The 27,089-nt window shown below is 39.4% G+C and overlaps 2 protein-coding genes across 6 annotated transcripts in view; one reads left to right on the top strand and one right to left on the bottom strand.

The window, feature by feature from the left end:
* Positions 1–6,308, bottom strand: ncdn (neurochondrin). 2 transcript variants are annotated; one of them, XM_057828035.1, is made up of 7 exons: positions 5,947–6,308; positions 5,587–5,788; positions 2,636–3,682; positions 2,331–2,566; positions 813–1,028; positions 548–690; positions 1–474 (listed from the first exon to the last, which is right to left on the bottom strand). In XM_057828035.1, exons 1-7 carry the CDS (start codon positions 5,958–5,960, stop codon positions 53–55), a joined length of 2,280 nt encoding a protein of 759 aa, XP_057684018.1. In that variant the 5' UTR covers positions 5,961–6,308; the 3' UTR covers positions 1–52. The 2 variants fall into 2 exon arrangements, with proteins under 2 accessions (XP_057684018.1, XP_057684019.1); XM_057828036.1 differs by having other exon boundaries at positions 5,864–6,307.
* Positions 5,820–27,089, top strand: part of kiaa0319l (KIAA0319-like ortholog) — a 35,941-nt gene continuing 14,671 nt past the window's right edge. The window contains exons 1-18 of one of the 4 annotated variants that reach the window (XM_057828032.1): positions 5,820–6,218; positions 9,047–9,161; positions 9,290–9,389; positions 9,574–9,681; positions 17,659–17,927; positions 18,008–18,082; positions 20,701–20,899; positions 20,971–21,069; positions 21,132–21,229; positions 21,301–21,388; positions 22,574–22,666; positions 22,745–22,877; positions 22,947–23,052; positions 23,124–23,246; positions 26,011–26,134; positions 26,211–26,343; positions 26,632–26,780; positions 26,850–27,001. In XM_057828032.1, coding sequence (XP_057684015.1) covers positions 9,383–9,389; positions 9,574–9,681; positions 17,659–17,927; positions 18,008–18,082; positions 20,701–20,899; positions 20,971–21,069; positions 21,132–21,229; positions 21,301–21,388; positions 22,574–22,666; positions 22,745–22,877; positions 22,947–23,052; positions 23,124–23,246; positions 26,011–26,134; positions 26,211–26,343; positions 26,632–26,780; positions 26,850–27,001 — 1,956 coding nt within the window. In that variant the 5' untranslated portion in view covers positions 5,820–6,218; positions 9,047–9,161; positions 9,290–9,382. Of the gene's footprint in view, positions 6,219–6,487; positions 6,769–8,993; positions 9,162–9,289; positions 9,390–9,437; positions 9,458–9,573; positions 9,682–17,658; positions 17,928–18,007; positions 18,083–20,700; positions 20,900–20,970; positions 21,070–21,131; positions 21,230–21,300; positions 21,389–22,573; positions 22,667–22,744; positions 22,878–22,946; positions 23,053–23,123; positions 23,247–26,010; positions 26,135–26,210; positions 26,344–26,631; positions 26,781–26,849; positions 27,002–27,089 lie in introns of those variants that run through there. The other 3 variants (XM_057828031.1, XM_057828033.1, XM_057828034.1) reach the window with 3 other exon arrangements.

The following is a 27,089-nucleotide window of genomic DNA, read 5'->3' as shown; positions in this document are numbered from 1 at the left end:
TAAGAAAATACTGCTTTATTATTATTTGACATCATTCTTTACAATGAAATTTTCATTTTACTTCCACTATTTTCTTCAAATTCCTCATATTACCTAAAGCTCCTTTCTCTTCTCCCTTCATGACATCTCCAATTTCCTGTTTTGCAAGTCGACATTGGCCGGCCAACGCGCACAGAGCTTCCTCTAGCGCCTCCTGCGTGTGCTGATCCGGTAGCGCGCTGCATCGAGCCAGCGTGCCCAACGTGTTGCTCAACCAACCTTCTTCTCTGGCTAGCTCGGCGGTCCACGCTTGCGAGCGGAAACAGCTGGCAAGAGCTTGTAAGGACAACCTCCAGAGCTCGGCCGCTTCGTCCCAGTTTTCTTCCCAGGTGGGGCTCAGTTTGAGCGGGCCCGGGTTAAGCGCGGGGTCCAGAGCGCTGTGGAGGAAGCGGAGGGCGGTGGACAGGAAGTGGCGAGGAGCAGATTCATTCAAACCTGGTGGGCAGAAGGTCAGTATGTGGCAGTGAAAGTTTCTGAAATGAAAGTTCATAGCTTATTTTTCCATTACCTGTCGGAGTTGTTTTCAGTCGTCCAATCATCAAACCCAAAGTGCAGTAATTGGCTGCGAGGACAAGCAGGTTTGGTTTGTGCACCAAAACCGGAAGAGCTTCACTTAGGTGATTCTCTAATGTTCTGAAGCATTGATCCTTCCTAGAAAATACATATGGTAATTTAACCATAACCACCCTCTCATTCAAAATAGATTGGACATCTATCACAGTTAATCTGTGTCTTCTGCCATTTAGTGGGCAAACATCAAATTGTTCCATTACCCAACTCTTTCAGGCTCCGTGACTGCGAAGTTAAGGAGAACCGAGCATGCCGTCTCCATGCTGGGGTCCCTCATGGAAGACGCCCCGCTTTTCCCCTTCACGGTCGTAAACCCGTGCAACAGGTAGCGCACGAGCAAGGCAGGCGTATCCAGAGTGAGCAGAACCTTCCTTGGAGCTTCTTCAGCTGACAGGTGACATAAAGCCGGCAGGAGATACCTGAAAAACACAAAAAACTAGAAACTGCAATTTCTGGAGAAATTACTCTGGGTCTTTGCTGTGTGGAGATAAAGATCTAAGCCCCACCCAGTTTGGGTTGGTGACATTTCGGGGACAATAACAGGTCACTTCCTATTGATCTGGGAACATTTGGGGGGCGTGGCCTGGTCATATCAGGTCATTTGGGGATATTTGGGGGTGTGTGGCCTGGTTTTATGAGGTCATTTGGGGGCATTAGGGGGCGTGCCCTTGTCATATCAGGTCATTAGGGGGCTTGGCCTGGTCATATCAGGTCATTTGGGGACATTCGGGGGCGTAGCCTGGTCATATCAGTTGATTTGGGGACATTTGGGTGCGTGGCCTGGTCATATATCATTTGGGGACATTCGGGGGCGTAGCCTGGTCATATCAGTTGATTTGGGGACATTTGGGGGCGTGGCCTGGTCATATATCATTTGGGGACATTTGGGGGGCGTGTCCTATTGTTATGTGGTCATTTCCTTTTGATTTGGGGACATTGGATTTTTGCCATTCAAAATGGATGGGAAAAAAATCAGGACATCCATGCCCGTCAGTGGCATCGACATCCACATGCGTCAATGGAATCCAAGGACATTGGCGTCATAAATGGCCATCAATGACATCTGTCTAAATTGGCCTCAATGCAAAGTTAATGCCATCGGAAATGAATGAGAAATTTGGACATCCTTGGCCGTCAATGGCATCGACTTAGACATGCCTCATTGGAATCCAAGTACATTGGCATCAATAGATCCGACATACATGGCCGTCAATGGCATCGATGCAGTGTAAATTTCATTGGAAATTCCATTGAAAATGAATGGGGAAATTTGAACGTTGGATCCCATTTAAAATGAATGGGAAAGTTTTTGGCAAATTTCCGGGGAACCATAAATTTTTTCCAAATTTTGTATACGACTTTTTTGCCTCTCACCGTCCCGGAATTTTTAATGTCCAAATTATGTGATTTGATCAACAATTGTAGGACTAGATACATTTTTTCCCCCAAAAAATCGGTGTTTCCGGGCGAACAGAAAATTTTTTGGGGTCGTTCGAAAAATTCCCTGCGCCGCGTGAAAATTGCGGTCATTTCGATAGTCGAACAGTGCCGATCGGTCAAATGGTTTGGGCTTTGTGGCGCGCCGAAGAAATCCCATTCAAAAAAAAAAAAAAAAAAAAAAAAAAGAGAAGAAGAACACTATCTGGTTTTTTTTTTCAAAGACCCAGATAAAGATACTAAGAGAATCTTAAAACGATCCATCAATTTTCTTGTAACTGTACCTGAACGCCTCTTTCCCCGTCCACGTTTGGCTATCTTCAACCGACATTTTGTCCATCCACTCCCCGAGCCCCGCCTCGGACTTCTCAACCAGGAAGTGACTGCGCGAGTAGTCAATGAGCATTGGCAGCAGTGAGGTCACTTCTTCCTTCAGACATGAAGTCTCCTCAGCTAGCCAGGAACACAGGCAGCGGAACGTCGCGAAGAGAAACGGGTCACCGTAGCGACTCGGGTCCACCTTTAAAAAATTTCAGATGAAGTGTAAGTTTCTGAGGTGAGAGTTTATTTATCCGCCTCGATATCTGACCTGTTGTAGATGGTACACCAACGCTGAGAAGGCCTCTTCCAGCACGCTTAAAACCTGCCTGCTCTGTTGTAGAGTTAAGGCGGAAACAGCTTTCTGATTGGACGGAAGCGGTGTGCTACAGGCCTGCTCGATGGCAGCTTCCATGATCCGGTAACAACCTGTGAGTGTGTCCTTCAAATCTCTGCTCAAATCAGTTCCAGGTGGTTCTTCTAAACCCATCCGGACCTCCACGCAAGCTCTGTTCACTAGTAAGCAGCAGAACTTGGGCGGTCCGGCTAGCTCCCATCCGCATAAATCGAGCAAACAAGCGCTGAGGACCAAAACTGGCCCAATTTGTCTTGGTGTTAGCTTAGCTTGCACCGTGGGTCGAAGTGCCCCCCACACTCGGGTCACGGCGTCCCTAAGAATCTCCTTTTCAACCTCGACTCCCCCTGGAGGCAGAACGTTGACTAACTGGGAGCAAAACCGCAGCCTGTTTTGGTCCGTGGACTGGCAGAAATCTTTGGACAACTTAACTAGCAAAGTTAGCAAAACGTCCGAGTGTTTGTGCCACGCTTTGTCTTTGGTTTTGCCCGAAAGGAGGCAAACTAGCAAGGGTAAGCCCATTTTCTGGCTTAAGGTTTGGTTCTTTTCCAACACCTGGCAGAGAACTGGAACGGCGCCTCGGTTTAGCAGGTGTTCAGAACCTCTAGGTTGGGCGCAGATGGCCGTCAGAACCTGGTAGCAGTCAGCCACAACAGCCTCGTCGCTTATACCGTCTCCATTTCCATCCACTGTTTGTTGGTGTTTCGGCTCACGTGCCAAGATATCCAGCAATAGCGGAATCGTGGCGAGTAGCTGAGGCTTAGAAGCCATGTCCGGATCGGTGCTCAATGCGGACAAGAGAGCCGTACCCAAGGAAATGAGCTCATGAGGGGGCAAAGCGGGATCCCCGCTCCCCTTGGCCGCCGTCACCAATAACCGCGCTGGAAGGTTGAGACCCACCGCTTCAAAGATGCGTCGCAAGGTGGGCTTGTCCAGTTGGCACGCTGGGCACAAACGAGTAATCTGAGAATAGAAAACAAATAACAAAAAGTCACATTTAAACAGAGATATAGTCATAGACTTCAAAACTATTGACTCCATTTACAAAAAATAAACGCTAACTGCACGGTTTCTTTGCTTTTAACCAAAAATTGAGACCGTTTTACATACATATCTATGAAGAATTCGGGGATTTAAACATTTATTCACAAGAATTTTCACCAGAAAAGCTCTGTTTACGTCAGGCGGCCGCTAGCCTCATTCGCTAACAGAGTAGCATTGTACTTCGATATATTTTCGTAAAATAAACGCTAACTGCACCGTTTCATTGCTTTTAACCAAGAATCGAGACTGTTTCACGTCCATATCGATGAAGAATTTGGGGATTTAAGCATTTATTCACAAGAACTTTCACCAGAAAAGCTCTGTTTATGTCAGGCGGCCGCTAGCCTCATTCGCTAACAGAGTAGCATTGTACTTCGACATATTTACATAAAATAAACGCTAACTGCACGGTTTCATTGCTTTTAACCAAGAATCGAGACCGTTTTACATCCATATCTATGAAGAATTCGGGGATTTAAGCATTTATTCACAAGAATTTTCACCAGATAAGCTCTGTTTACGTCAGGCGGCCGCTAGCCTCATTCGCTAACAGAGTAGCATTGTACTTCGACATATTTACATAAAATAAACGCTAACTGCACGGTTTCTTTGCTTTTAACCAAGAACAGAGACTGTTTTACGTCCATATCTATGAAGAATTTGGGGATTTAAGCCGCTAGCCTCATTTGCTAACAGAGTAGCATTGTACTTCGACATATTTACGTAAAATAAACGCTAACTGCACAGTTTCTTTGCTTTTAAAAAAGAATCGACTGTTTTACGTCCATATCTATGAAGAATTCGGGGATTTAAGCATTTATTCACAAGAATTTTCACCAGAAAAGCTCTGTTTACCTCAGGCAGCCGCTAGCCTCTGTCGCTAAAAGAGTAGCATTGTAATTCAACATATTTATGTAAAATAAACTCTAAATTCACGTTTTTTCTTTTAACCAAGAATCGAGACTGTTTTACGTCCATATCTATGAAGAATTCAGGGATTTAAGCATTTATTCACAAGAATTTTCACCAGAAAAACTGTTTACGTCAGGCGGCTGCTAGCCTCATTCACTACAACTATATAACTAACTATACAACTGTATAATGTAATGTAATAAGGGCCTATTCTGTTCTATAATACGTTGTGATTGCATATTGGATTTATTAATCTATTTATAAGTTATTTATAATTGATTATGCATGTTTTCCTCAAGTATTAAGTTTCTGATCTTAAAATTGAGGGATTGATTAGCTGTTGAAAAAAAAAAATGCTATTTTGGGCAAAAACTTGTATGAAATGTTAAATATTGCTATTGATCCTGAAAACATAGGTGATTATCTCTGCATTTGGTGATTTTTGTGTATCTAGTGTAAAATCTGGGAATTTTATAGCCATTTTAAGTTTTGTTATACTTACATAAAAAATAATTAATCGGGATTTTATAAGGGAACGATTTTGAATTTTTTTATGCCGCTGCGCATGGAGACTCATATATGGCTAAGGAAGGTGCCCGTTTTTGTTTTAGGTCGGTAGCAGCTTGGTTTTGAAAATATTTGAAGTTTTTGAAAATAGGCCCCCAACGGATCGGCTCTGCGCCCCATGTCATGTCAATATATTATGAAGTCTGTGATATATTGTAGAAATAAAGAATTTCTGGTGTAACAATCTTGATATCAGGTGTTGTTTCAATTCTTTGAGGTGTCCAAAAACAAAATTAGATTAATCTTTACATTATTCCACAGATTAATCAAGCAAATTCCTCGATTAATCACAAAATCATTCTACAATCTATCATAAATAGCATATTTTGGGGATGTAAACCTACCAAGAGAAGTGCAGCCAAAGTTTGGCTATCATTCTTAGCATGGTTGAGAGCGTGGAGGCATTTCTCCAACACTTGTCTCTTAGCATCCGTCAAACCAGCTCCTGGATCTGGTTCTTCACCTTCTTCTCCATCTGGTGGCTCCTCTACAGCGGTAGGCAGATCGCTCACGACAACTGTATCATCGTCAGCCATCATCGCTTCACTGTGTCAACAACGTGTCAACGAGAAAGTACTTGTAAAGGAATTCTAAGCAACGGACAGCAAACAGGAAACAAACCGAATCCATCCACGGGTGGTAAACCTGTTCGTCAAGATTACCGGGATGAAGAAAGCATGAAATATTTGTTTACAATAGTTTACCTGGATGAATTCATTGTACGTTTTCACGCGAGCTCGCGCCGGATGAAAAACTGTCAAAATAAAGATAACAATAGCCAATGAAAACGCTCGAATGACAGCGTCTGACCAATCGCAGCGTAGTTAGTTGGAAGGTGCCGCGGCCATTTTGGTCCATATTGCAACGTCGTTGAAGCGAAATCACGCATAATTATCGATAAATATCACCCCACGCCATTAGTTGACTTTATCGTGTCATTTTCTTCAGTTTTGAGTGGCTCAACAACTTAAAAAAGGTGAGTAATATTATTTGGAATTTCGCTTTTGGTAGTGGTTAGCAGGTGGCGCACACCGGAAGTGGGATTAAAGCATAGTTGTCCTTCATTAATGACTGAAGTGAAAACAATTTAGTTTATTAGCTACACGTTTTATTTAATATGGAAATGTTGCTCTTATTTGTTTAACGTTTGCATTTTCACCCTAAATAATGAATTTCCTTCATCCTGTTTTAAACCGTTCAAATCCTTCGTTTGTTATCTTGTTTTGAAATGACCACCGGAAACTAGTTTTTATCTCTGAACTGGCTTGCCGGTGATTACCGAGTCACATCAGCTGAACGAGCAAGAGGGATAGTGACCCAATTTACTGTACTGTGGATGACAACGAGGATTTAACACGCCAAGTAAAGGACGAATGACGACTTCAGCTCTCGTTTTTAACCATGTAGCGTTAGCTGCAAATTTTTTAACCGACGTGCTGAACCTGTGGACTCAGCGTGTAAATAAGTCATAGAAATGCCAGCAGCTGTTAGGCTCAAGGTGCCTTAAAGGAGCCTGGATAAAACAGGTATTCACTACTACTCTACTACAGTACGTGGTGCGTTTAGGTGACCTAGTAGATGCGACAGATAATCCATGCAGACGTTGGTAATAGCGTTTTAATGCAATGGACTCGTCAAACTGGAGTAATCGGCCTTGAATGTGACAACCTGTTATCAGTTAGCTAAAATATGAAAACATTTGTGCCTCCGTTTTGGATGTATGTCAGTTTAAATCCATTGAAATTGGAAAGGTGGCAGTGGATGTTGGCATGTTTCAGCGCCATTCATGGTGATAGACGTCCAATTCATTGCGACTTGGAGGGCATTCCCAGTCGAAATGGATGGACGTCTATCACCGTCACGAGCAGTTAATGAGTTAAAAATGTAAAGGAAAAAAGATATTTTTATTTTTTAAATATTGTTAATTCATTGGCTGTCATTGATTAATTATTTATGAGGACTGCAGATATCACAGAATATTTTCAATTTTTAGTTTTTTTTCCTGATTAATAATAAAAATACATGTAAAAGATTTTTTGTATGCAACCCCTTAATGCCTGCAATATGAAGCAATTGTCAGAGAATCACAAAATTTGAAAAATAAGGTCTTAATGAAATTTTTTTTCAAATTTGTAAAAAAGAAAAAAAAAAAGTGTAATAAGCGCTCTAATATTTATAACCCTTGCTAAATCAATTTTTTTTTTCTCATGGAACCTGCAGATGCATGAGTTAAATTGCATCCATTATTTTTTTTGGAGAAAAGATATTTCACAATTCTGAATTAGTCTCAAAATCATGAAATTCAAAGTGTATCAAATGTGATACATTTGGCAAGAAAGGGTTAAAATGTATATGTTAAATATTTCATTCCAAATTTTAAAAAATACTGTTTTCATTTTTTGTTTTTTTGTTAAAATGTACAAAAAATGATACGTTTATAGAATAAACAAGAGTATTGTTAATACTGTCTAAATTATAAACAACCAATTGTAGCTCATGTATGGGATATCGTTATTAGAGATCGACCTGGATGGGTTTTTCAGGACAAATACCGATTATTAGTACCGTAATTTTCAGGCAATAAGCGGCTACTTTTTCCCTTCATTTTGAATTCTGCAGCTTATAGTTCAGTGCGGCTTATTTGTTGATTTATTTGGGTGAATAGGTAACAGTTTATTTGACAGACCAAACCATGTCTGTCACAAGCATTCATTAATGTTCATGGCAGTGTCATGTCACAATTATGATAGTCTTATGGCACCACAGTCAAATAAAGTGTTACCAAATTCCATAACTAACAATTAATGAAACAACTAGAAGTAACTGAAGAAATAATTAACTAAGAAGATGAATTTTGATTGTTATTTACATCTGTAGCACTGCAGTGCATGCTAGGAGGCATGTTGGACGACAGCAGTGTTGACAGCAGGAGAGAGAGGCACGGCTGCATCTGAGCCGGAATAACCCAGTTTTCAATTGATTTTTTTCATATCGGCCGGTCAGATTAAAAGACCAATGCCAATATCCGTTAAATTTCCAAATATCAGCGCCGATAATCGGTCTATCTCTAATCGTTATGTTGAGTACAGTACAGTGAAGGTAAAAGATAATTACTGCACAGTTGTACACTGTCTATAATAAGAAAATAATTCATCTTCATACCAAATATATTATATGATTCATTCAAAAGGAGATTGTCAAGTAGTTGTTAGTATCTAAGTGAATTCCTGTTCAAATTTCCACCAGATTTCAAATTTACTACAAATAATTTTGCCTTTTACTGCTGATTTTCACATTGGAAAATGAAATGAAACTCATTTCACACTGTTCCTTTTTTTGTTTTCATGTCTACGTTCTCATTTAATTGTCGCATCCTTGCATCACATGCTATATTCATGACGTAAAATGACATTTTAATTATATACGCAGTTCACGCTGTCTGTAGGTCTGTTATACTTCCTCATACCAAGTGCCAGTCAACCTTTAACTGAGCAAACCGATTTCTCGTCTCATTAGATCGAGGGCTAGCATTTGAAAAATGGAATACTGCTTGTAAAATAAGGGAAAAGCAGTCCAAATCCTGATCTAAAACGCTATTTTGCCTGGATTTAGTCAACGTACAAAATAGGGCTCTGGATTTCTTAACCTTCACTAAACCCCAGTTAAGAACTACTGCACTAGAAGTATTCACATCTTGATTTATTAGCACAGTAGCCTGTTTAAAATGCATTTTTCTTTCAACTGCCTCAAGAATTTGTGCGTGGGAGCAGGGTTGACAGGTGTGCATCTTCATCTGTCAACTAGGACGGGGGAAAGTGCAACAAAGTAGAGACCGGCACCTTTTGTCACATTGTTCTGATGGAGATTCTCAGGAGAAAAGCAGCCATTTAGAAATCTCTCCAAGCTGTCATCCGCGCAGGTGAGCTAGTTAGTGTTGACAGTCTCACTCAGCCTCGAGGCGTTCATGAGCAAACCTTGAACTGAATCACGGGTTTCCAAACATATTTTGGATTTTGATTTGATTATAATTTTTTTAAACGTCTTTAGTGTCGACTTTTGAGCATCTGAGAGCGCAACCATGCTGGATCGCTTGTCCCTCGCGTCACCCGCAGGCACCCCGACTTCGCTCGGCTCCGCCCCATGAAAGGTAAGCGGCGGAGCCTTCAGCAAGATTCAGTTGTTAAACAGGTGCAGCGCTTCCTGAGACATTTTTGGGTGCGTCTCGAGGCATGAAGTAATTGATACTGTCGTCTTAAAGTGTCAATTTGTGGTTTATTTGCTGAATTTCCCATGAGCAAAAATCACTGACATAGAATCTGTTTTTCTTTTAGGTCTTTTTTTAAAAATGTCTGCTTCATACCAACACCTTCTCACTTGGAGTTTACCGCACCTCCTCTTGCTACCGTTGACCCACCTCTTGCTTTTGGCTCCTCCCACAGGTAAAACAAACTCGATTAACTTATTCACTGCCATTGACAGTGGTGGATGTTTAATCCATTTGAACTGTGATGGTTGACATTGAGCAATTGTATTGGATTGGCGATGCTAGAATTCAATTCAATTTTTGGAAGATAAGCCGCTACTTTTCCCCCCTCATTTTGAATCCTGCGCCTTACAGTACAGTGCGGCTTATTTGTTGATTTATTTGTGTTAATAGGTAATACTTTATTTGACAGTGGCATCATAAGAACGTCATAATTATGACACGACACTATCCTGGGTATTACTGAATGCTTATGACTAGAGATTTGCCGATCGATCGGGTCCGATCACGTCATTTTCAAAGTATGGGAATCGGCAAAAAAATACTGGCCATGCCTATTTTACTTTTTTTATTTATTTATTTATTTTTTATTAAATCGTTTTCTAATTGTATTTAACGTTACAGACATAATATGTGACTCTCATCCAGAGTCTTTAGTTTTGGCTTAAGGTAGGGTTATCAAATTTATCCCAATAACGGCGGTAATAAGTTTTTTTTTAATGTATCACGTTAAAAAATTTAACGCAATTAATGCATGCGTTGCACGACCCACTCACGCAATATCGCGCTCAAACTGTAATGGTGCCATTTTACCTATATAGAGAGATAAAAGGCAGCATAAAATAAGTAGAGTGAATTTTGGCAGCCTTTGAAGGCTTATTTTAATTGGCTAAAGCCTTACAAACCCTCTCCCTATGATTAGAAATATCATGGGAAGCAATATGTGGAAGCAAGATCGCATTTGATCTTTTTCTTAACACCTTATTTTATTTCCCAACGCAGAGAAGATAAACGAATTGATAGCACTACTCACAGTCATGGTTCCACTTCCCATCATGGTTTCACTTCCCATCATGCATTGGGGCATGGCTGCAGTATCATTTACTGAAAGCTCAACAAATACACTAGATGGCAATATTTAGTCACAATATACAATGTCACAAGTCTTTCTATCCGTGGATCCCTCTCACAGAAAGGATGTTAATAATGTAAATGCCATCTTGAGGATTTATTGTCAAAATAAACAAATACAGTACTTATGTACTGTATGTAGAATGTATATATTCGTCCGAGTTTTATTCATTTTTTTCTTAATGCATTGCCAAAATGTATATGATCGGGAAAAATTATCGGGAATGATTGGAATTGAATCGGAAGCAAAAAAAAGCCATCGGATCCGGAAATATCGGGATCGGCAGATACTCAAACTAAAACGATCGGGATCGGATCGGGAGCAAAAAAAACATGATCGGAACAACCCTACTTATGACAGATGTCATTAAGTGTCATCCGGAAAATTATGTCAGTAACTCCATTTATGTCCAGCTCGGATCTTTTACATCCATTCAAAAGTGAGATAATTTGCCAGATAACAGTAAATGACATTTGTTATAAGAATTCATTAATGGTCATGACAGTCTCATGTCATAATTATGATTATCTAATGACAGTCTTATGGCGCCACTGTCAAATAAAGTGTCACCAAATACCATAACAAGCAATTAATGAAACAACTGGAATAGTAACTCATAGACTTCTTAATCATATTGACGGGTCAGATTTGGCCTTCACTGCGCCACGCCTTCAAGTTCGGTGCCATCCCACAATCCGCTTCAGTTATTCGCAGTCGGTCGCAGCGACAGATGCAGCGATCCAACGCCGTATTTAGGTTGAAAAAGTACGCAAGCTGTACCGCATACAAACAGGAAGGATTGTCTCAGGAGTGATTTGTTCGAGGATTCAAGGTAATTATTATATTTTTAGTTTTTTCACAAGAATTTTCAACGTAAAAAGCTCTTTGTCGTAAGGCTGCCGCCACATTTTCTAACAGACTAGCATCATTCTTTGACATATTTACATAACATGCAGTTAGCTTTTTTTTTTTTTTGAGTTTAGAGTGTTTCACGTCCATATCTATAAAGATTTAAGCATTTATTCACAAGAATTTTCACCGGAAAAGCTCTGTTTACATATAGCGACTGCCACATTGACTGACAGACTAGCATCGTACTTAAGACATAATTACGTAAAATAAATGCTAACTGTACGTTTTTTTTGCTTTTACCCAATAATCAAGACTGTTTTACGTCCATATCTATAAAGAATTCAGGGATTTAGGCATTTATTCACAAAAAGCTCTTTGTCTGTGATTCCACTCGGTCAGGTTTGACTGCCACGCCAACAATGCAGGCCCACTATTAATCTGCCCCGCGCCCCGTCATTATCATTATAAAGTCTTTGAGTAACTAAAGAAATATTTAGCACAGAACATGAATTTTGATTGTTATTTACATCTGTAGGCTGCAATGCATGCTAGGAGGCATGTTGAACAACAAGAGTGTTGACAGCAGGCGGCAGCAGGCGTTGACTGTCCCCCCTAAGGGAGCAGTGATGGCCAAATGAAGCTTCTTGAAGCAATGAAGCTTTGCAGCCAATTGGTTCAACGCTTCATGGTGGTTCATTTGGTTTTATGACAGTCTTATGATGCCACTGTCAAATAAAGTGTTACCGGTTAATATATTTTGGTGTAAATATCTCATAATACAGTGAGGACAGGTGGTGGCTTATAGTCCAGTGCGGCTTATCTATGACAAAAAATGGTGGGTGGAGGCTTATAGTCAGGTGCGCCTTATAGTGTGAAAATTACGGTAATTGCAAAATTATTCGACAGATTAAGCTCTTTAGATTCAGTGCCATTGACGGCAGTACATGTCCAATTCGTTGAAAATGGCAAGGTTAAAATGCATAGATTGTTGTTGACGTGTTTCCTTCGTCTGAGTGTTGTGTTAATTGGGCAAAGTTATTGTGTGACAATGTATTGAAAAGGTGATATATCGCGATTGTTTGTAGCCTGAAAGGTTATCGATATGCTCCCGTCCAGAATCAGCATATCATTTTAAAAAGGTGTCACTGTTTTAGAAAAAACGGAACCAACAGGTTGCAACCAAAATCTTCCATTAGAATTAGAGGTGGGAATCTTTGGGCACCTAATCGATTCGATTACGATTCAGAGGCTCCAATTCGATTATAAATCGATTATTGATGCACCACAACACACTAGTTCCAAAATTGTTCAAAAATCCTCTCAGGCTAAACAAACTACTATTTCAGTATCAAGTTAACCGTTAAAAACGGTAAATAAAATACTCAAATCCCCATTCTGTATCGGCAGCTTTAAACACCATTCAATTAATTTAATGTTGTGAATCAACCGTTAAAGTTGTTAAAATTGCTCCCGTTATTCCATAATTTCCCTTATTTCTACTTTCAACGTGAAAGTTTTAAAACTGTTTCATCATTTAAAGATAGATTCAAGTCAAGATTTTGCCGATTTTTTTAAATTTTTTTTTTTTAGATAAAAAGTAATTAGGTTCGCTACAACAGAGCCTTCTAGAGAAGTCTACTGCTTCAAGATGGCGCCTGTTTACTAGCGCGGAAAAGTCTGTCATTTCGCATCTAGTTCTTGGTATATGTGATATCTACCATAGCCGTATGTTGCCGTATGTTTGTAGCAACTAGCAACTGGGCGCTGTTTGTAGCGGTTTGTATTATTGTTGTTTTTTTTAATCCAGCGGCATGAGTTAAACATGATATTTACTCTCGGTCCGTTCCTCATTGCGTCCTGAAGACCGCGCTGTGTTTTATTTCCGCATTACCTGTATAATTCAATAATCGGAATTTGGATGTTTGTGAATCGTTCCCGAATCTTCCACGGCCGAATCGCGAATAATCTAAGAACCGGAAATTTCGCACGCCTCTAATTAGAATAGTGTCTACGTTAACTCACTGGCTGAATTGGACGTCTAGGGCCGTCAATGGCACTGAAACCAGAGCATTCACAGCTAGTCGACATTTACAGGACACCTCCTGTTCATTTTAGGGCATTTACAGGTTACTTTCTGTTAATTTTGAGTTACTTTCTATTCAATCGGGGATATTGTCGATGTCACTTCCTGTTCAGTAACCCAAATTTAACAGGAAGTGACCTATAAATGACCCCAAATCAGCAGAAAGTGACCCGTAAATGCCCCCAAATCAGTATGAAGTGACTGAAAATCAACAGGAAATGCTGTGAAATGCCCCAAAATGAACTCATTGCCTGGGATTGGCTGCCACTGACGGCCATAGACGTCCAATCCGTTTGAATTGGGATGGTGGCAGCGAACGAACCCTCCCAATTCAAATGGACTGGATGTCTATTCGTGATAAATTCATTCCAATTCATAGCAGATGGATGAGAATAGCTTGTTTTTCTGTTTATTTGGTGTTTTGTAGAATATCCTAAAATGATTTCCTGACCCATGTATTGATAATTGTTGAATCACCACATGGTGACATCATCGTTACTTTGCATTGCAAATTGTATCGTATTGTGACGTACCCAGACTACATTTTTAAAGCAACTCTGGTAACCGTTAATGACAGCCAATGAGTTAAAATAAAAACTTTAAAGGGAACACACACAAAAAAAAATCACGAAATCGCAAAACGTGACAGTAGGTCGGGATCAATAAAAAAAAAAATTTTTTTAAACGAGGGAAAACCATGGTGAGAGGCAGACAAATGGGGAAAAAAAACAAGGCAATGATGCAACTAGCAACGAAGGGATATACAAACTTTCAATTGCAGCAAGTCATTATCTCGGCAAGCCGCCTAGGATCGGTTTAAAGACACTGCTGATGAGCTGGAATTGGATGCAGTTACGCCGTTGGGAACTCATTCCACATCTCTGTAACAAAATAATCTGACCAGCAGCAGAATGTGACAAAATCGTGCCAGTCGTCATACTAGCTTCGCTTGCTAGCTAGCTAGCACAGCTATTCCCTCAGCATACATTGTGGCGTAAAACAGGTCAAAACAGGTACTAAATATTATAGATTTTTAAATCAATGGCAATATTATGTTTCTAATAACATATTTTAGTAAAAGAGAAAAACTGTGGCCTTTTAGAGCCTACAAGTCTTTAAGTCTGAGGTTCCCTTTAAATTGCATTTATAGTCTGGGAACTGATAACAAATTGACATCTGCTGCTGTTAAATTATTTGCCATCAATATTGGAGTTACTCAAGGTGTGTCTTCATCCTCGTTGACGTGCTTTGCTGCTGTCTTCACTGTTCATTTGATCCAATCATCATTCAGGATAGTGGGCTAAAGGGGGGGCTAACTAAAGTTTACAATAGGAAACTGAACAATAAGGGGTCTGTGTGTTGAGGGTGGGTGACAGACAAAGAGTGGGCAAGAGGTGGGGTGACTCAGCAGAGGCCAAAGGGTCTTTGATTAAACAATCGTGTGTTTTGTGAGAGCAATTTGTCATGAGTTTGTGTAAAATGAAGTTTGGATTTCTCTTGGAAATGTTGTTTTTCCATTCTGAAATTCCAGTTGAAATTTTTTTAAGAGGCTAATTCTCAAAATTACCCTCTTTAAGTTCATTATGTTCGCTCATAATCAGCAAAAAGGGTTTGTTTTCGCGATTGGATTTCATTGGTTATTGCGTAATGTGCTCGCGTGCAGCTGTTGTCAGGTAAAAACCGCATATCCTCACTCGGCTGCTGACAGGGCAGATTGATAACACTGGCTTGTTTGTGTGCTTTTGTAAGAAATGTTCTTGCTTTGGAGATTTAAAAAAAAAAGAGGGGAAAAAAACTCCCAAGTCTTTTTTTTTTTTCTATATTAATTTGTAACATAAAATAACACAAGCTAATTACATGCTGTGAGTTGATAAGGACGGACGTTGTCACAAGGCCAGCATCTTAAAGGCACAAAGTCAAGAGATTGTGCACTTTAAAATGACTATAGGTAGATATATCAAACACATCAGAGATGTACTGTAATTTTCAGACTTTAAGCCGCTACCTTTTTTCCCTCATTTTGAATCCTGCGGTTTATAGTCCGGTGCGGCGTATTTGTTGGTTTATTTGGGTTAATAGGTAACACTTTATTTGACAGCGGCGTCATAAGACTGCCATTAGACCATCATATTTACGAAACTATCATGGCATTAACAAATGCTTATGACCGATGTCATTCAATTCAATTTTATTTGTATAGCCCTATCACAACAAGGTTGTCTCAAAGGGCTTTGCAGAGGCAATATGATACACAGTCAAAAACAGCAGATGAAGTAAAGAAAGTTCAAGTCCTGGGCGTCCCCCATCCGTAGACCTTCCATGTCTGCAAGGAAAAACTCCAAAAACTCTTTGGGGGAAAAAATGAGAAACCTTTGGGAGAACCACAGTCAGGAGAGATCCACTCCCAGGACGGATAGACAAGATGCACCAGGACTGCTAATGAGAATTAGCAGACGGAGTTACAGTTTGTAAAGATACAATAGAGTAAGGGAACAAGAGGAGGTCCATCTATTCAGATGAGACGGGGGGGGCAACGAGGACGTCCATCCAGCCAGGGATCCGGGTCATTGTGTCATCCAGCAAATTATGTCACTAACTCTATTTATGTCCAGCTCGGATCTTTTACATCCATTCAAAAGTGAGATAATTTTCCGGATGACTCAAAATGATATCTGTCATAAGCATTAATTAATGCTCATGGCAGTGTCATGTCATAATGATGGTCTTATGACATTCTTATGGTGCCTGTATTAGATAATGGGTTACCAAACTCCATAACTAAGCACTTAATGAAACAACTACAAAAGTAACTGAAGAAATAATTAGCCCACACCATGAATTTTGATTGTTATTTACATCTGTAGAGCTGCAATGCATGCTAGGAGGCATATTGGACAACAACAGTGTTGACAGCAGGTGGCAGCAGAGGTTGATTGTTTCCCCCAAGAGAAAAGTGATGGCCAAATGAAGCTGGTGGTTGATTTGGTCTTCTGACAGTCTTATGATGCCGCTATCAAATAAAGTGCTACCAGCTAATATCTTTTGGTGTAAATATCCTATAATATTCACTGTATTATGGCCAGCTGCGGCTTATAGTCCAGTGTTGCTTATCTATTAACAAATGCCTTTTTCCGTGTCAAATTTGGTGGGTGGTGGCCAATCGTCAGGTGCACCTTATAGTGCGAAAATTACGGTAGTCATTTTCAAAATAATTTTTAATAAAAAAATAATATTCATCATAGTGACATTAATAGTTTTTTGTAAACCAAAGCTTGTCAACCCGTCAAAAATTTAAGTATTCTAGTGAAGGAACTACCTCCCCTTACATCCGCTATAATAGAGAAGCCCTGGCGCAAGATGGCCGCCTGTTTGTTACATTGCAAACTCCATCTTAAAATAATTGTCTGAGTAATTTCCCCATCCCCACAGATTTGTAATAAAACGACAAAAAAAGCCTTTTTTTTTTTTTTTTTTTAATAAATAGTAAGTTTTTGTAAAAGAAAAAATCAAAGTTAAAGCAATGATTTTAACTCTTTCAAGGACAGTGGTCACAATTCAACAGTTGACACTTTAGACTTTAAGGCCTTTATACAGCATGTTACCATTTTTTTTTGTAATTTAAAAAAACTTAAATATTAGATGTTGTTCTTGTTATTATAATATATTTGTAGATTTAATTCCAATCATTATTTAATGTATTCATTGATTTTTATTTTTGATTGATTACAATGAATAAATACAGAAATGCACACTCGTTATTGTCCCTAATAAAACAGTTTTTTTGTTTGTTTTTTGATAAAGCCTAACTCATTGCATGCTATTGACGGCGATGGATGTCCAAGTCATGTAAACTGTGAGGATTGGCCGCGGATGCTCATGGTTCAGTGCCATTGACGCCTCTAGACGTCAATCCATTTTTGATTGGGAGGAGTGTTCAGTTGTCCCTCCTAGTCAAAAATGGGAGGGACGTCTTTCAACGTCAATGGCAGCAAATTGGTTAAATTAGTGCCTTGTAAGGGTTTTTAAAAAAAAAAGTGCATAAAAGGGTCAAGAATGTGACAATGTATGCTATTTATGCCTTTTAGATGTATCTGCAGAGATGTGTCGCGTCACCGGCGGGGTTCTGGGGCTCCATTGGACCAACGTGGTGGGTCTCGGTTGGTCCCCCTTGGCGGACGGGCGAGGGGGTCCGACGTGCTGGGAGACGTGCTGCTTGAGGCCCAGTTGCCACGCCGTGTGGAGCCACGGCGGGCGATGCGTGCTCCTGACATGCTCACTCAAAGGCGGGTGCCCCATTCTCTATGTGCCGCAACCAGATCAAGATTTTCTGGGGCTTCTTCAGATTCTAAGCAAGGTGACTGTCAATTTTGATCAATAGATTTACAAGGAATACGAGTCAAATTCAGTCATTTAATTTGAATTATTTTTTTCAAGGGTTCTGCCACAAAAAGAGGGAGGAGGATTCGTCAGGTAGAACAAGAGGACCAAACACGGCAACAGCCTCGCATGGTAATGACGGCGAATTACTGTTTGTGTCTTGACTCTGTGGCCACCATTGACGGCAACAGCTGTCCAATCCATTTTGAATGGAGGCACATATCGACAAATAGTGCGAAATCCAAATCAGAATATAATTAGAATGCCTATATTGTGTTGTTTTTGGCAGCTTTTTAATTTTCGTCTTTGTCTTTTGGACGAAAATACTTATTAGTCTTAGTTGTACTTTAGTTATTTCAAAATGTGTTCGTCTTTTTCGTCTCATTTTAGTCAAATAAAACTCAGAAAAATTTCGTCCAGTTTTAGTTGACAATTCTCAAAATGTTTTTATCTATAAACTTCAAACGTTTTAGTCCATGAATGAATAAATAAATAATAAAATCAGGGCTGTCAAAATTATCGCGTTAACGGGCGTTAATTAATTTTTTTATTTAATCACGTTAAAATATTTGACGCAATTAACGCAGATGCCGCTCAGACAGATTTAAATGACAGTACAGTAAAACGCTCACTTGTTAATTGTGTTTTATGGAGTTTTGACGCCCTCTGCTGGCGCTTGGGTGCGACTGATTTTATAGGCTTCAGCACCCATGAGCATTGTGTAAGTAATTATTGACATCAACAATGGCGGACTACTAGTTTCTTTTTTGATTGAAAATTTTACAAATTTCATTAAAACGAAAACATTAAGAGGGGTTTTAATATAAAATTTCTATAAATTGTACTAACATTTTTCTTTTAAGAACTACAAGTCTTTCTATCCATGGATCGCTTTAACAGAATGTTAATCATGTTAATGCCATCTTGTTGATTTATTGTTATAATAAACAAATAGTCCTTATGTACCGTATGTTGAATGTATAGTATATCCATCTTGTCTTTCCATTCCAACAATAATTTACAGAAAAATATGGCATATTTTATAGATGGTTTGAATTGCGATTAATTGCAATTAATTACGATTAATTAATTTTTAGGCTGTAATTAACTCGATTAAAAATTTTAATCGTTTGACAGCCCTAAATAAAATGTTTTCAAAAATTTCCAATGAACATTGACAGACGAGCACATAATTGTAGAGTCTACAAAGACATCAACATCTTCATGGCAGTACATTTTTTGCAATTAATTCATCTCACCTGGACACAGAAGACACTCACCGATTCACCGCGCTTAATGCTAATGCTAACTCGAACGCTATGCTAATGCGAACACCATGCTAACACTACAAGTTAGTTTAGTGTGTGATGATCACTCAGCACAGACCTTAAAAGGCTAAAACAACATGGCATGGCCAAGAAAACAAAACAAAACTTAACAAGCAGCACCTGACACATGTTTCACAAAAGGAGCCTGGAATGGGTGTGTGGGGCAGGGAAGTCGGGGGGAGGCTCGGCACATCACATGAGTGACACGACCAAACACTGCTAAAATGCGTGCTAACTACACATACAATAAGAAAATAATCACACATTGTGAAGTTGTAACAGAAACTATGGCAAGTCTTGTTCTCGTCTCGTCAGACGACAACAGGCATCCATCTAGTTATGTTTTAGTCTCCAAAGACACATTTTTAGCTCGTCATCGTGTTGTCATTGTCATGAAAAATTTGTTCGTTGACGAAATATTTTTGTAATCGTTGACGAAAACAATACTGGTACAGAGTACAACGAGTTTAAAGCTTGACCATAATGTGAAGCACATAAGCAAAAGTACAATAAGGCAAATATAAAAACACAGGTTACAGTGTACACAGATTGGGAATAAAGATGGTGGACTTAATATGATAGTTTGTGCATAGATGTGGATGTAACAGTGCAAAAATGCTATCATGTAACTGCAAATATTGCATATGCAGTAGCTAGATTGATACAGTCTGAGAATATATTACATAGGGAGTTGCATGTGACAATGTTATGGCATTAGCAGTGCAATGACAGTCACATTTCAGTGCAAATTTGAGTAGTGTATGGTGACAGCTCTTGGAATAAACTGTCTCACAATCTGTTTTGACTGGTGGCACTTGCCAGAGGGCAACAGGTTAAAGTTGTAGAAGCTGGTTTGTGTGTGTATAGTCATTTTTGATGCTCTTGCCCTTCATAGGCATCGAGAGTTGTAGATGGTGGACAGCGGAGGAAGGGAGCAGCCTTTTGTGTTGTTTTGATCACCCTCTGTAGTTATTCTGTCTGTTTCTGTGCTGCTTGAGTGCTACACTGGCACAGGATAGGTCAGCAGGCTCTCAATAGCTGACCGACAGAGGTCAGCAGAGATGTGGACCCCAAGGAATTTGAAGGACTTTACTTGCTTTACGCTTTCACCGTTGATGTACGGGGTGGTTTTGTGCCATTGTGTGTCCAGGATGAGTGCCTTAGTTTTAGAGATAATCAGTTCCAGGTTGTTGGAGGAGTCTGAGTACCTCATCTTTGTAGGCCACCACCGTTGCTTCTTGATAGTAAAGATTCAAATGGATTTGATGTCTACTAGTGATAAACTGATGGGGAGGCACACGATTGGGCTCCTATCATCGTCAATAGCACTAAAACAGTTACCGTATATAACACTGAAAAACATTTTTTTTTCAATACCAACTAATACTAAATAAGCAAAAATCTTTCATTTGTTTGTCTTAGGAGAACTCCAATGTTGATCCAGCTCAGCCAGGACTATCACCCAACCCGAGTGTGCTTCCACAAACAGCCCAAAAGAACCTCACTCTTAAAAGTGAAACGTCCCAACACAACTCCACTATTCCCAACACCGTTGCGTCCAACCGCAGCGATGACATCACTCCCGTGGCAACTACCGTCAGCATGCCTCCGACGCAGGCCGGTAAGAAATCATTTGATATTTTTCTTTTTAAACGGCACCGCTAACATTTGCGATCGGGGTTTCAATGCCAGTGAGGGAGCTGGTAGTGTCGGCGGGCGAGAGCGTAGAAGTCACGTTGCCGAGCAACTCGGTGGAGCTCAACGCCTTCGTGGTGCCGCCGCCTCCGCCAGGTAAGTCCTCTAAAAATGATTGTCAGCAGAGTGAATTTGGAACTTGGCGTTTTTCTTGGCAGATACAAAGTACGCATTTGATTGGCGTCTGATAACTCATCCGAGAGATTACAGTGGGGAGATGGAAGGGAAGCACAGCACGACTCTTAAACTCAGCAAGGTATGAGTTTATATTTTCTTAAACTCAAAAACGGAAGCGGAAATTTCATTATTTTATCATATTTATTTCAGCTAACAGTTGGTTTGTACGAGTTTGAGGTGACAGTGGATGGGGGCGGAGCCCACGGAGAAGGTTATGTCAACGTAACGGTCAAACCAGGTAATTTTTTCCAATATAGAAAATAGATACATATATTTTAAAATCTAGACTAAATAATTGTTGTTGTTTTTTTAATTTTAACCGTAAATTTTCATATTTTTAAATTCTATTTGTTTTACCCCTGAAACATTCCTTGTTTTTTTTAAAAATAAAAAATGGTCCCTTTTCCCTTTTTTTTTTTTAAGGTAAATATTTACCTAAAATTTGTATTTTTTACATAAGGACCCCTTTTTAAAAATATATTTTTACCCCTAAAACCTTCCCTTTTTCCCATGTTTCCCTTTTATTTTACCCCAAAAATTGAAATAAAATAAAAAAATGAAAATATTACCTAAAAATGCCTTTTTTTTTTTAACCTAAACACTCTTTTAAGTTCTTTTTTTCATTAAAATAACCTTCCTTGTTTTTCCTTTGTCTTACCCAAAAATGTACATTTTTTCCCTTTTTTAAAAATGAAAATATTACCTGAAGATGCATTCTTTTAACCTAAATACTTTTAAAATTATTTTTTTTACTTGTTTTTCCTTTTAAATATTTTACCCCAAAATTGTACATTTTCCCTTTTTGAAAAATGAAAATATTACCTGAAAATGTTTTTGTTATCATAAATACTTTTTTAAATGTTTTTTTACCCCAAGAAAACTTTGATATGTATATTTGATATGTTTTACCCAAAAAACTGTACATTTTTCACTTTTTTTTTGAAAATGAAAATATTACCTGAAAATGCAATTTTTTTTTAACCTAAGTACTTGTTAAAATTCTTATCAACCTCAAAAACCTTTGTTTTCCTTTTAATTGTTTTAACCCAAAATTGTAAAAAAAAAAAAAAAAAAAAAAAACTAACATGCATTTTTTTTTATTTTTAACCACAATACTTTTTAAAATTTTTACCCAAAAAGCTTTGCTTGTTTTTCTTTTAAATTTTTACCTAAAGTTGTCGTTTTCCCTCATTTAAAAATATTGCCTTTTTTTTAACCGAAACAAAAAAACTAGTCACTTGTCTCATAAAGAGATAAAAATAAATCACATAATTCATCTATGCTACACAGTGTGATATAAAGTCCAGAAAATGGGCTAAACTTCAACACACAATACTGTCGCGGTCGTACGTACACACATTGTTTTGCTGCCTTGAGTTTCCACCCCACTAATCACGTTAAGTTCTTGTTTTCCACCTGACAGAGCCGCGAGTAAACAAGCCTCCCGTTGCCGTGGTTTCCCCAAAGTTCCAGGGGATCTCCTTGCCGACCAGCTCCACGGTGATAGACGGCAGTAGTGAGTTTCCATCAAAACAAGCATTGGAAAACAACCAAATTTTTTCTTCATAAGCTTTTTTTTTTATTATTCTTTTAGAGAGTACAGACGATGACAAAATAGTATCTTGGCACTGGGAAGAAGTCAAAGGGCCCCTGAGGGAGGAAAAAGTGTCCGCCAACACAGCCGTCCTCACGCTCACCAACTTGGTTCCGGGGAACTACACCTTCAAGTACATGCCGCTTAACTCAAGATTATTTTAGAACTGCCATTTTTTTAAAAAGGTCTTATCCTTTGCTAGTTTAACTGTGACTGACTCAGACGGCGCCCAAGACTCCACACAAGCCACCCTGTCTGTCAACAAAGCCAAGGATTACAAGCCCGTGGCCAACGCCGGACCCAACCAGGTCAACATTTTTACATGTGCACGCTCGCCATTTGGCGTGTATAACTTTTTTTTTTTTTCTTTCTAACGCAGGTCATCACCTTGCCACGTAACTCCATCACTCTGTACGGCAACCAGAGCACGGATGATCATGACTCGCTCGCCTACGAATGGTCACTCAGTCCTGAGAGCAAAGATAAGGTGGTGGAGATGCAAGTGAGTCTTAATTAGTTATTTATTTAACCTGTCTTGTTCAGCTGCTTAGATACGGAGAATATGAATCTTGAATGTCCTTATGGTCTCAACCGTTTTAATATATCCCTTTGTTTGATATACTTCCATTGTGGTTGTTCATTGGGTTTTATTTATTGGGAGAAAGCCGGAAGGAGTTATGAGGGGACAGAAAGGAAGGAACAGGACAGAAGAGGAGAAGAACAACAAGAATTACATTGTTACGCACCTATGCTAAATATGAACATAGTGGTGCTATTGTTAGCTAATATTTACTCGTGGACATAATGTGGGGGCCTGATAACTGAGGAGAGGAGGTGAGTCAAAACCATGGGCGGAGTTTTAATTTTGTGGCGGGGGGGGGGGGGGGGGGGGGGCAAAAAATGTTTAGCAATAAAATTAACTTACAAGATATATGCTCGGATAGTTGCTTAGCCCTTGTACATACATACACAGCTATGCTTGGCCAGTATCTCCGTTCATTGAATATTGAATGCCCGATTGTGGCTCTGTTGTAGGGCCGGGCGATATGGCCTTAAGTACGTATCATGATAAATTGAGTAGATTTACCTCGATAACGATAAATGACGATGAATTCGCCCAAGCGAACTGTAATATAATTTAAAATTTTAAATCAATGCATGGAATACAAATTAACCATTTCTCGTTAAATTTATTTACCAGCTTTCAATTTAACAATTGCACATGCAGTCTAAACATTAAGTATTAAAAAAAATCTTGTAAACAATAAGAATTCTAGTGTAAACATTTATAACAACTTCTATGACTTCAAAAATGTACAACATAATAAAAATCAATATGACGACTGTGCAAACATGTCATTCTAACACAAATGACTTGCAGCTTTAACAGTACACTTCAGACAACTTATTGGTAATGGCTGCTGTGACATAATTATTCAACACAAGTGTTTACGTCAAGGTTTCAGGTTTTTTTTTTTTTCCCCGAAACATTTTTTAATACATGCACCCCCCCACACAGACACAACCAGATTAAAGCTGTATTGTTCTGATGCCAATGAAGCATTTAAGGTTTTATGATGGCAGAATAAAGCAAACACATACAGAAAAATAGCTGTGACCATTAAACTGTCATATATATAGGCTTCACAGTTGGATTATACTTTATGCTGAGTGCTTTACCATCATGAAAGCTTTCAGAGAAATCACACAGAGATGCCAAATAACGCGACATAATGATTGCTACATGAAGTCCATGCCCAGTCCACTCATTAATTTCAGCCGTTTCGACAAGGTTAGAGCCGCTATCCGACTCTTTCATGTTCATTTGTAGCCGCTGTTAGCCGCTAGCGTTAGCCTGTGGCTTGGCTATCAGAAGGAAGCACTGAAAGCATCCTCTCCTGAAATTGTGAGAACCAGGAGGACAGCGGGTGAAAGCCCGTCTGGAACCCGCCAAGAGTTTACTTAATGTCGGGTGAAAGTTTGGTGAAGCTAACTTAAGCCCGACTCCATCCTGTTTATTGTAGCGTTAGCCGCTGGCGTTAGCCTACCGTGCTTCTGTTTGTTTGGCTTCTTGAAAACCACGTGACTCCATATGTAAGCACACTGTCTGCTTTCTTAAAGGGGAATGAACATAGCCGAACAACACAGAGTCAAAGCGGGATGAAAAGACTATATTTTCTTGTTTTATTAAATTACCGAATTTGCCGACATGGTCAAAATTATGTCGGTCATCGTGAAGAATTTCGGTGACGGTAAAGCCCCCGAGCCCCCTTAATTTCCTCGTATGGTAAAAAGGAGACTGCTTCTGTCCTCAGGTTGTTTTGGACAAGCAAACAAATGATGGTCTCTAAGGTGTCAGTCACATGATCTGTTCAAAAAATGATTTTCACTCATTATAAAAATATTTTTGTTTATTTCATTCATTTTTGTTGTTTGTTTTATTGCTTTACAACTTTTATAGACAACATTTTACCAGCCAAGTCTTCATTTTAAATTCATCTGTAGGAAAGTCAATTACATGCAATGACATTTTCAGCCACCAGGAGGGCTAAGCACCACCGTCCCCCTCTTGATTTCCTCGTATGGTCAAAAGGAGACGTGTTCAGGTGGGGTGGAGCGTACAAAAATCAACAATTTGAGGTGTGGAACCCTGTGTTATGTGAATCACATGTACATGTAGCTATGTTGACATCCTATTCAATGCTGCCTAATCGCTAATCCTGACACTGTCGCTCTACCTGAGTGTGTCTAATTGCACAATTTTCCTTCACTGCCAATGACGGCGATAAACGTCCAATTCAATTTGACTGTTTGCACGATCGCTTTGTATATTTGTATATTTAGAATGTTATAAAATAAAATTACTTTTTAATGAATACGATTACAATTCAGAGGCTAAAAAAAAAAAGAGTATTTATTTTTAACTCATTCACAGCTAATATACTATATATAATATATATATATATAATATATATATATATATATATAATAGACGTCCAATCCAATTTTGACTGTTTTCACGATCGCTTTATGTATTTTTCAATTTAAATTAATGTGACAAAGTAAAATTCGTACGATTATAATTCATAAAAAACAAATTTGGACAAATCTATAGATCAACATCATTTAAGTTAGTATTAGATTATTTGATTGTTGATGAATTAACAGTTTGTCAGTTAGTCAAATGGTTAAATTATTAATTAGGGGATTAACTGTGGCTAGTACACAATAAGTGTTAAAAACAAGCTCCCATTTGTATTTTCCAGGGCGTGCGAACCCAAATCCTGCAACTGTCAGCCATGCAAGAGGGCGACTACACCTTCCAGCTCACTGTGACCGACTCTTCCGGACAACAAGACACGTCCCACGTCACGGTTATCGTGCAGCCGGGTAAGGACAGTCACGTCTGATCGTCACGTGCCGGATCGTGATAAGCATCATGATTAGTATTTCCTGTTTTCTGTAGAAAACAACAAGGCACCTAAAGCCGATGCAGGCCCGGAAAAAGAACTGACGTTACCGGTTGATCGAACCATGCTGGATGGGAGTAAAAGTAGCGATGACCAAAAGATAGTCGCTTACCACTGGAAACAAACCAAGTCAGTATATTAACAGGTTGACTGTCGTGTTGCTATCATGAAGTGCTAACATTTTTAACTCTTTCATTGAGTTTTATCACTTGCAGACGTCCAGTCCATTTGAAATGGGAGGGTGGCAGCGAATGAACGAACGGTGCCACCCTCCCATTTCAAATGGACTGGACGTCTACAAGTGATAAACTCCTTCCAATTAAAAGCTTATTTTTCTGTTTACTAGTTGTTTTGTAGAATATCCTAGATGATTTGGATTGCACGTCAATGTGATTAAATTCCATCTTCACCTTACAGAGGTCCGGACGGAGTCAAAATGGAGAACGCCGACAGCGCCGTCGCCACGGTGACGGGTCTTCAGGTCGGCACGTATGAGTTCACGCTGACGGTGACCGACGAGAGGAAGCTGCAGAGTAGCGACGCCGTCACGGTCATCGTTAGAGAAGGTGCTAATGTCAAATTTGTTTGGAGTGACAGTAGATTTGATTGTACTTAAAAAAGTTTGTTAAAATTAGAACTGGACCAGCCACCGGTGGCTCGCGTGGTTTCGAGTCCGCCCGTGACGTTGCCTGCGCGGACCGCCACATTGGACGGATCTCACTCCACGGACGATAAAGGCGGCATCACCTACCTGTGGACCAGAGATGACAGCAGTCCTGCCGCCGGGGTAAGATGACAAAAAGCGGTATTTTAATAGTCCAAATACACCATGTGGTTACGACTTTGAAATTCTACGTTCCACCTTTCTTTACTCT

Source organism: Corythoichthys intestinalis, chromosome 22 (genome assembly GCF_030265065.1).
Source record: "Corythoichthys intestinalis isolate RoL2023-P3 chromosome 22, ASM3026506v1, whole genome shotgun sequence".
Classification (NCBI taxonomy): Eukaryota; Metazoa; Chordata; class Actinopteri; order Syngnathiformes; family Syngnathidae; genus Corythoichthys; species Corythoichthys intestinalis.
This window is presented reverse-complemented; position numbering and strand designations above follow the sequence as displayed.

What these genes read in the sequence shown, in the direction of transcription:
- ncdn (XM_057828035.1), bottom strand. An exon ending in ACGGAGCCTGAAAGAGTTGG is followed by an intron (nt 691 to 812) that starts GTAATGGAACAA and finishes TGTATTTTCTAG; the next exon opens with GAAGGATCAATGCTTCAGAA. An exon ending in ACTGAAAACAACTCCGACAG is followed by an intron (nt 475 to 547) that starts GTAATGGAAAAA and finishes TCTGCCCACCAG; the next exon opens with GTTTGAATGAATCTGCTCCT.